The 11,293-nt window shown below is 25.5% G+C and overlaps 1 protein-coding gene across 1 annotated transcript; it reads right to left on the reverse strand.

Moving 5' to 3' along the window:
* Positions 1 to 226: 226 nt before the first annotated feature.
* LOC130946717 (MLP-like protein 34) lies at positions 227 to 3,586 on the reverse strand. The gene is made up of 2 exons (XM_057875552.1): positions 3,350 to 3,586; positions 227 to 660 (listed from the first exon to the last, which is right to left on the reverse strand). The coding sequence occupies exons 1-2, from the start codon at positions 3,537 to 3,539 to the stop codon at positions 395 to 397; spliced, it is 456 nt and encodes a 151-aa protein (XP_057731535.1). The 5' UTR covers positions 3,540 to 3,586; the 3' UTR covers positions 227 to 394.
* Positions 3,587 to 11,293: the final 7,707 nt, after the last annotated feature.

Genomic DNA, 11,293 nt, shown 5'->3' on the forward strand with positions numbered 1-11,293 from the left:
CGTGTTTATTTGGAAATAATAACGGTTTGAACCGCCGTTTTAACCTATTCAAAAACCGTCATTTTAACTTAGAGAATTGTGGCGGTCTTCAGAAAACCGCAGTAATAACTAGAATAGCGCCGAAAATTACGTCGCTTTACAAAACCACCATTCTTAGTAATAATAGCAGTTTAAACCGCCGTAAATACAAAAAAAAATTGCCATTTTTACCTAAATTTTTTGTAGTATTCAATTCATTCATTCAAACGAAGAATAGCAAACGATACAAACATCGATATTATTCTTTACGATGAAGTTCACACAGATTATACTAATAAGATAAACACAGTCAACACACTTTATTAACTTTATACCCAAACACGTTGTTATTATTATTATTGTTAATTGTTGTAGCTTATGCCTGGAGAAGATGAACATCCATTTCTTTTCTACACTTGTCAAAGTATTCCATGTAGCCATATGGAGCTTCAACATCATCATTGACCTTCTCATATTCAACGGTCCATTTAGCCGAACCACCTCCATTATTGTTCTCAATCACTTGAAAAATAATCTTAAAGGCCTTGTAGCGTTGATCGATATCTCCATCAAAGAGTTTGAATATGACTGTCTTGTTCTGTTCATCAATACTTTCAATAGTCTCTTTACTTACTTTACCATCTGTCAATGTAAAACATCAACCTTTTTTATTTGAAGGTAAAAAAATACAAATTTAAATATAGTTATACTGTTGATAAATAAGTCATTTTGATTTTAATGTCAATAAAATATTAGAAAAATAAGTTATTTTCGCAACATTATTGTTGTTGTTGTTGTTGTTCTCTTTTGTTTTTTCTTCTTTTTATACATAAATTATCAATCTTATTTTAGAAAAGTTTTAATTTTTTGAAAAATAATAAAAAATTAACACTTTTTATCAATATTAACTAATACTTTAAGTTAATATTTTATTTTTTTATACAGATAAAATTTAAAGTGTCAAATTTAGTATTTAAGATTTAAAAAAATATCTTTATCGATTAATTATTAACAAAAAATAATAAATTATACTTTTTTTCAAGTTATCACATCTTTTTCAAAGATTTGCATATCTATTTTTTTTTTAAGTTACTACAAGTTGTTTTTAGAAAATTGAAAAGATGGAGTTAAATTCTAAAATGATTTTTAAGATTAGTGTTGTGTACTAAAATCGTTCTTAAAATTTTAATTATACTAATTGCATTCTTGAAATTGACAAAAGTACACTACGTTAATGCTTGACCCAATTTTTATTAACGACATGATAACATGGGTTAATGACGTAAGTTGTTAGTGACACGTGTCACTCCATGATTTGGCTATGTGTAATGGTATGATGATGTGTTGACTGGTGACATATGGCATGATGATGTGGATAGTTGTATCATGTATCACAATGCAATTTGGTCACATGTTTGTTTGTGCCACGTGCTGCAATAGTATTCGTCCACGTATTATCCATTATGTCATCATTTTAGATGGACCAAATTAGTCCCACACTTTACATTAAGTAACTCATTTTAGTACCCAAAAATTGAATGTCGTGAACTAAACTAGTCCTTTCACTACTTTTTCTCATTTTTTAAAATTTAAAATTTTTAATATCTTGGATGCACTAATTTCAATTCTATTTTTTTTACATATCGTTTAAATACATGTACTTTTATAAGAAATTTTAAGATTTTAGTTTTAATTATATAATTTTTCTATAATAATTTAACATTGGTAAATTTTGTAATATATAAGTATGTTATTATAAAAAAAGAATTATATGATTGGTTAGACACATTTTTTAATAAAAAAATATGTGTTTTTAACAAGAAATCAATAATTAAAATTTTTTTTGGTTCTTATGAAATACATATTTTCATTGTGTGTAAATGAGATACATTAAAAGCACTTCAAGCACCCTTATTGCCATCTCCGACCTCTTCAGTCTAGATGAAAGAGGTCGGAGATGGTAGTAGGGTGCTTGAAATGTCTTCACATTCCAAGACGACGGTTAGGGGTAGTCGTAAGAGAAAAAATATTTTATAAAAGCATTTGTATTTAAATAACATGTGAAAAAATAGAATTAAAATTAATGTATTAAAAAATATTGAGAATTTTGAATTTATAAAAAAAAATGAGGAAAAAAACTAGTGAATGGACTAGTTTAGTGCACGACATTCAATTTCATGAACTAAAAATGACTCACTTAATGCAAAGTGAATGACTAATTTGATACATCTATAATGATGACATAGCGGATGACACGTGGATGAATACTATTACGACACATGACACAAACTAACATATGATCAAATAGCATTGTGACACGTGGCACAACTGTCTACGTCAGCATGTCACTAGTTAACACATCATTATACTATTACACGTGGTTAAACTATGGAATGACACGTGTCACTAACAATCTATCTTATCAAGTCATGTCATCATGCCGTTAACCAAAAATAAACCAAAAACCAACGTGACACACTTTTATCAATTTCAAAATTATAATTGATACGATTAAAATTTTAGAGATAATTTTAATACACAATACCAATCTCAAAAACCATTTTAAAATTTAGCTCTACTCTTTAGATAAAATATGAGCGTAAAATTAGTAAGATCCTAAGAATGTTCGCTTTGATTTTGGTCCTACCTCCTTCTAAACTTTTATGCTTATTATAAGTATTAACAACCAAAAATCATATGCGTTTGCATTGTCTTAAAAATATTGAAAACTTTGTTAATTCTTTTGTAATTATAATTATAACTAAATATCTTCTTTAGTCTCTATCAATATCATCATTCAACACAAAATCTAAGCAATAAAGAAAAGAAAAACCTTAATATTTAAAAAGAGAACCATCAATACGAACTAAGAAATTAGAGCAAAACTAAACATAGACTCATATATTTCTTGAAATCAAAAACATATTTCTGAAAACAAAAGAATTAAGAAAAATAAAATAATGTTAAGAAATTATTTTTTTCGAGTAACACAACTACATTTTTTAAAATTATTTTATGTTTTAAATTTTAAACACTAAATCATCCATTTTTAATTCTAAATCTTAAATTATCAACTATAAATTCTAAATCTTTTAAAAAATAAATATTAATAAAATAAAAAAAATTAGTCAATATTAACTAATTAAAATTTTGTTGCTTGAAAATGAAGCAAAAAAAAGGACAAACTGTTGACCTTCTAGCTTGAGATCACCTCAATTTTCCTTCAGTAGATTCTATAGACTACAACAAATTAAATTTATCTTCTATAGCTATAAGGATATTAATTATCCCATTTCATAAAATATAATAACATGGAGTGTGTTATTATTACCTATGACATAAGTCCAGTGTTTGACCGAACCACCGACGCTGTGCCAGTCATCACCTTCATGCAGCTTGCCAGCATGCACTCTTTCACAGACGTTTTGAACATCGTGGAGTTTCTTTGCCAAGAGGTCAAAGAACTTTGAAGCTGGTGACTGGATTGCACTTTCAGTGCTAAGCTTACCAGTTAGTGCCATCTCTTAATTAAAAAATAAACCACTTTCAGAGATGTATAGGAAGTAGATAGAGCACTCAGCCTTCTAGGACTTTATATAGAAATAGCCTCCTATTATATTGTATTTGAATTTTTTAAATTTTAAATTTTACTTTAGATAATAAAGTATAATTTATTACTATTTATTTTATAAGTATACGTAGAACCAAGAAAAAATATGAGATAAAAAATATTCAATGGTAAAGAATCTCACTTTATTCTCTAAAGTAAAAATCTAAAATTTAGAGAATCCAAATTCATTGTCAAGTAACTACCACAATTATTATTATTGCTCATTAGTTTAAATAATAAATTTTATTACGAAAGAATTATTTTTTATACGATATTTTTTAGTTTAATAAATTAAATATTAATTTATTATAAATCTAGTTTATTGTTGATTAATATATTATTACCTGGATAAAATAAAATTCGAACCTTATTTTAAAAACTTGATTGGGTTCTTATATAATTAACTTAAAAGTTAAAACTAATATTTAATATATACGGTTATATCAAATATGTTATTTATACATTAAAATTAGTCATTAATATATTTATATATAAATACATATAAAATTTAATTTATTTTTAATATTTATTTATATTTTAATATATATTTTATTTTATTGGTAATTAATTTTAGTGACTATATATATCAAACTTTTTAAATTGTATTTTTTTTTTTGGTCCTCACTATGTTAAACATTTGATTGTTTCTGACTAATTCTTATTTTACGGTGAAATTTCTTCTTTCACTATTCATCTATTTAAGTGTTATTTTTTCTTTAATTTAACGGGTAACATCACTCTATTATCTTTGACATACAGGTTCTGCTGCTTAATTTTTTCTTTTTGGTTCCCCATGCTATATGAGAATTAATAAACCCAGCAACTCTTACTTATGTGCTTGAACATACCTCCAACTCAAATACATACATAATGTTTATTTATTGCTGAATTGAGGCCTTTAATTTTTCTCTGATCTAGCTTTCATTTTTGTTTAACTTGTGGTCAATAATAATCAAGATGTCAATCACATTAAGAATAGGATCAGGCAGGTGCATGCAATAATACAGACAGACACGTCAATACATATCACATCAAGTGCTTGTTTGGACGCCATTATTTTGATAAAAAAAAATATCTTTTTTCAATAAAATTTTTTTTTATTTTTTAGCGTGTTTGGTAAATTTCGAGTAATAAAAGTAAAAGTACTAGACAAATCAAAAAAATATCTTTTTTGAGAACCTGTAATTTACATCTTTTTTTAAAAGATCTTTTATCCTTAAAAAAATGTTTTTCATATAATAAATAAACAAAAAAGTATTTTTATATTATTATATCCAAACATAATTGATAAATAAAAAGATCTTTTTATATGAGATACTCAAACATGAAATTACTTTTACTTTTTCATAAGATCTTTTAAAAAAAGATAACTCGAAAAAAGATATTTTCTTAGAAACTCACCCAAACAAGCCCTAAATTGGCTATATATATTTATAAGCTAATAAAAATCGAGTTATACTATGTGTACACACTAAAATCAGTCACTAAAATTAATTACTAATATAAAATATAAATGGTGAGGTCTCTGGTGGCCTAACAATAGGTGGCTAAATATGGCCAAAAGGTTGACTAACCTTTTAATAGATGACACATGGCAAAGAATTTATTCATCATACATTTAAAGGGAATGTTGAGTATAGTAAGTGTCATAAATTACTGATGGCAAAAAGGGAAATGCAATGCAAAAAACTGTTTTTGTCTTTTGGACCTTATAATAATTAAACCAAAAAAACTCTTGCTACTTTTAATTTAAAAAAAAATGATGATAATAAAAAAGAGAGATAGTTCACAAAAAAGAAAAAAAAAACATATAAGATAATGAATTACTTTTTTTTAAATATATTATATTTGTGAAATATACTAATTTAATTATACATTTTTATTCATTTAAAAATAGTTTTATCTATCCATAATAAATTTAAATGTTACTAAGATTTATTTTTTATATTATTATATTATAATTATTTGAAAATAAAAAGATTAGAATATATTAAAAAATTATACCTTCGTAGCTTTTTGTTATCAATTATTTTAATTTTTTTTCTTTTTGTTTTGTTTTATAATTTCGTCCACTTTCAATTTTTTTTCAATGTAATTATTGCTCTTGAAAAATTATTTTAAAAACAAAAACATTAATATCTTAAATATGTAATATATATTCGATTTGTTTCTTTTATCTGGTCAGTTTAATATTTTTTTAAAGTATTACCTAAAACTAAAAAAATAAATACTTATATGTAGTTATTTTTCTATAAAATTAATAGTTGAAAGTTATTACATAATAATTTATTCAAAATTTTAAATATATCAAATTATCTAAAATAACTATTAATTACATGTAAGTATTAATTTTTCAAGAGCAATAACTACATTGGGAAAAAAATTAAAAGCGGACGAAATTATAAAACAAAACAAAAAAAAATTAAAATAATTGATAACAAAAAGCTAGGAAGGTATAATTTTTTTAATATATTTTAATCTTTTTATTTTCAAATAATTATAACATAATAATATAAAAAATAAATCTGAGTAACATTTAAATTTATTATGAATAGATAAAACTATTTTTAAATGAATAAAAATATGTAATTAAATTAGTATATTTCACAAATATAATATATTTAAAAAAAAGTAATTTATCATTTTATATGTTTTTTTTTCCTTTTTGTGAGCTATCTCTCTTTTATTATCATCATTTGTTTTTTAAAATTAAAAGTAGCAAGAATTTTTTTGGTTTAATTATTATAAAGCTCAAGAGACAAAAACAAATTTTTACATTGTATTTCTCTTTTTGCCATCGGTAATTTATGGCACTTACTACACTCAACATTCCCTTTAAATATATGATGAGTAAACTCTTTACCATATGTCATCTATTGTCATCTATTGAAAGGGTAGTCAACCTTTTGGCCATCCACCTATTGTTAGGCCACCAGAGACCTCACCAATATAAATATACATTAAAAATAAATTAAATCACACATATATTTATACGTAAATGTATTAATAACTAATTTTAATATATAAATAACATTTTTATAAAATATCATAGTGTCTGTTCCAATTTGGGCTGACATTGTGGATACTGAATGTACTTTGTCTTTAGTTTCTTTACAATAAAATCACTTCTACCGAATGAAGCAGATGGAGCAAGACATTTATAGCCTTTTATTAGGAGCATCTCAATAAAGACACCCCCTGTGCTGCTGATTGGATTTTGGGTGAGGATAGCAAGAACCACCAAAGGCCCCTCAAATTTTATATGATGATTTATTGTCCAAGACACGAGAGGATAACTATTAATGAGCTTGGCTGAGGTAAAAAAAATCTCATCCTAATAAATCAATCACGTTATTGCAGTGGAAAGTATAGCCACTCCCATCTCAATGATGTGGCCATAGTTAGTTGCAATTACTCACAATAAATACATGTATAAGCAATTCAATTGAAACACAATATTTAATACAGTTTTCACAGTTCTATTACTATCGGTTCATAATTCTAAATTTTCTTTCATTGCTCACATATAAAGACAACTCAGTAATAGTAAATTAGAGAAGTGAATGTTACAAGAATTGAGTACATGCTGGATATTATGTCCCAATTTATGATGCCACAATTGAAAAGAATACAAAAAACTGAATTTACAGTAGAACTAATGGGAAGAGAAATGTTCTAAAGAGCAGCAACTAACCTCATAAAACCGGTAAATTTCATTTTATCTTAATCTTTGTAAAAGCGTTTCCTTAGAGTGACTTGCATTTTACAAAGCATGAATGTGCATGGAATTAAAAAAAGAATGCTAGGTAAATAATAGCATCTAAATCATCTACACTTTCAAATTAATCATCTAAATTTTAATATTAAAATAACTATTCGTACACCTAGTGAAATGAACATCCGATATACTTATTGTTTATATTGTTTAATATTTTCATTGTCTACCTACACTTTTTCTTAAAAAAATCTAATTTGAATTTGGCACATTAATTAGAATTTTAGTAATTTAAGGAGAATGAATTAAATTTCATAAACTAAAATATTGATTTGATGCTTTATTATCTAAGAAAGAATAATGGCCAATATGAGAGATTTTTATATTTGACTCTTGTTGACAATATGTGCGCTCAATGAGGTCGTAATCAGTGCGAGAAAAACAATTGTAGAATTTAAATTGGAAGCATGTCACACAGCATTACAAACGGACGAGGGAACAACATAGCATGTTTGTGGATTGTTGAATGATGAAGATGGTAGGGGTGGAGGACGAAAAAATATTGAAGGGAAGCATTCGCTCTTGATTGTCGAGAATATGTATAGGGGCTAGAACTTTGAGTTTGAGCAAGGAAAAAAAATTATCAAACCTGGGATAACAATTTCAAGTAAAATGACTAATCTTGCCACATAACTTAAAACACCATATTCTCTTCTCCAATTTAGACTACTCTTCTGCTGCCATTGCACCCACCATGCGGTAGTCAATGCACTTTGTCTTTAATTTCTTTACCATAAAATAATTTCTATCGACAATAAGATGGTGCAAGACATTTAGGCTGCGTTTGTTTTTAGAGACAGGACAGAACATGACACTGAAACGGAAACAATATGACAGAACCACTAAAAATTATGTTTTGTGTATTGGGTTTGAATACGATGGACAAAACACTAATGTAATGTTTAGTATTATGTTTAGATACACGTGGACAAGACAAAAATATTATATGAAATGACTAAAATAGTCCTGTGATTCCAAATTTTCTACATCAATACAAATTAATTTAATAAAAAATGAGAGTACGTAAGAATATAGATGGAACTTGAAAAAAATATTTGAAGAGGCAAAAAATTTTAATAAAAAAATATATTAGTATTTATATTAAAATAAAATTTATAAATATAATTATTTTATTTTAAAATTTATTATTAATATGTAGGAATACATATGATTAAGATTAACAAAAAAAATAAAGTTGAGTTTGATTAATAAAAAAATTTGTTTAAGTTAATAAGCCAAATTAATTTTAAATAAAAAATTAATTTTAAAAAAAATCCATTTTTACATGAAAAAATAATTAGTTTTTGCATATAAAAATTTATTTTTATTTAAAAAAAACTATTTTTTTATCTAAAAACTGATTTTTCTTTATAAAAAACTGATTTTTCTTTAAATTATATAAAATTAATTACAATTTATAAATTATTTTTTAGCATTTTAAAAGATCAATTTTACTTTTGCTAATATTTATCTTTCAAAAGTTTTAAGATTAATTATTTTTGTTATTATTTTTATTACAAATCAAATAATATAATATAAGGTTAAAATAGTATTGAAGTAAAACGATAAAAAGAAAAGAATTATCTACCTCCAATAAAAAATTCTACAGAAAGGAAAGAGTACCTGGAAAAGAAAGAGATAGAGGAAGAACACGAAGAAAAAAATATATCTGAACAACGCAATAGGAAAAATAAAAAGGGGTAATAGTGGAAAAAAAGGAAAACAAAATTTATAAAATTGTCCGTGTCCACTCTTCTAAATCCCGTGTCTATCATTGTTCTTCGTGGAAGAGTGGACACAAAATTATAAAAAACTGTCTCAGGATAATATGTTCATTGTCCATGTCTCTGCTTTCAAACACTTTTTAAATAAGTATTATCCATATCTCCGTGTCCTGTCCCCAAAAACAAACGCTACCTTATGGCCTTTTTACTAGGAGCGTACATTAGCTTTCATCTTTGTTTAACCTGTGGCCAATAATAATCAAGATGTCAATCACATTAAGTATAGGATCAGGTCGGTGCATGCAATAATACACCCAGGCTAATACCACATTAAATTAGAGTTTTTTTATAATAAATTAAAAAATATATATTATTCTTCCAAATAAAATAAAATCGCTTTATTTACTGAGATTTTAATTTTTTTTAATCTGTAACACAATTCGCCTAATGTCTTGACAGATTGTATAAAATTTATCCCAATTCGCATAATTATTCAACAAACTATATGCTTGAGATGCAGTAGTTTGTCTAGTGATTCAGCAAATTGCGTAAAATTCACCTAAATATAAACAATGCTCCTCCTTTCCGTCATTTTCATACATTCATCAAATCTCAAATTCACTTCTCTCTCAATTCTCTCTCGTGTTCTCTCTCAACTACATTATTTATCTTTATTTAAGTTAAATTTTTTTATTTAATTATTTAGTTTAAATAATACCAATAATAATATTATGTAAATAGTTAGATTATTGTTATATAAAAATAATTATTAATTGTTATAGGAATAAATATATTAGAGTAATTTATAATTTTAGAGTTGATAATAATATATAGAATAATTTTTAAATAATATAAGAATACATATGTTAGAGTAGATTACCGTATATTGAAATAAATATTCACAATAGAGTAGTTTATGATTTTAATTTGAATTTAAAGTGTATCTAGAGTAGTATAGCATTATTTATATTATAAAGTTATGTGAGTGTTATTAATTATTAGTCTAATATGATAATAAATTATAAATTAAATATAGAAATAAATTATTAATTGTAGCATATTAGCTAGATTAGAATATATAAAAAAATTATAAACTAAGTAGAATTATGTTGATATTTTTTATTATTAGTTTTGTATGATTTAATTTTTTTAATGTTATTTTAGGTTTAATATGTATTGATTATTTTGATCTTTCTTAAGTTTTGTATAGACCATATGAATCGAGCAAAAGTTGTTGAGAGGGTCCGAGCATAATTTATATAGGCTAGATGGAAGAATTTTATTATTGGAAGGCTTGAACCAATAGTGTAAAATTTAAATTATTTTTTGTAATATAAATTTTATTTAATTTTATTTTTTTTACGGTGACAAGATCTTACACACAAGACGGAATATATTGATAAGGCCAAGCGAATTTGTCAGGCCATTTCTCATACGAGTCGGCTCCGGACTCTATGTAGCCTGCACTATTTACCCTCTTTTTCTCTCTCTTGTCCTCCATCGCAGACACACTGATCCATTGTCGTATTGTGCATTATAGATCTCACTTCGCATAGTCATGGTCTTTCGCGTAGTTACAGTCACAGTCGCCCTCCATGCAGTTTGCAGCTGTTATCATTTTTCGTGCAGTTCTCACTCGCTGACGGTACCATCCTTGACTTTCTGTTTCCAGAATCTTAAATATAGCATTAACTCATTATCTTGTGTATTTTAGTGTTTTTGTGGAATATGCATATAAATTATTTGCTAGTTTTTTTCAATGAAGTTTTTCTCAATGAAAGGAGGATCGGAGGAGCTCAACTTTTTTATTTTCATGGATTTAATAGGAGTATTTGATTTGCAGTCTGGTTTGATTTTTTGACAAAAACTCATCCGATCTAATGTTATCTTTTTTTTATTGAAATCATCTTAATTATGCAATTCAATTTGTTTCAGTTTTTTTTATTAAAATCATCCGAATCAAACCAAACTAATTGAAATCGATTTATTTCGGTTTGATTTATTCGATTTATTTAATTAATTTAAACAAAAACCATTTATACTATTTTACGGTCACTAAAAATAATCATACTAACTCAGAAAATCATACTAACTCATAAAACACCAACAAATTAGCAATAGCACAATAAATTAAAATAATTAATAATTTTACAAAAACAGCATAAA

This window comes from Arachis stenosperma, chromosome 8, assembly GCF_014773155.1.
Source record: "Arachis stenosperma cultivar V10309 chromosome 8, arast.V10309.gnm1.PFL2, whole genome shotgun sequence".
Classification (NCBI taxonomy): domain Eukaryota; kingdom Viridiplantae; phylum Streptophyta; class Magnoliopsida; order Fabales; family Fabaceae; genus Arachis; species Arachis stenosperma.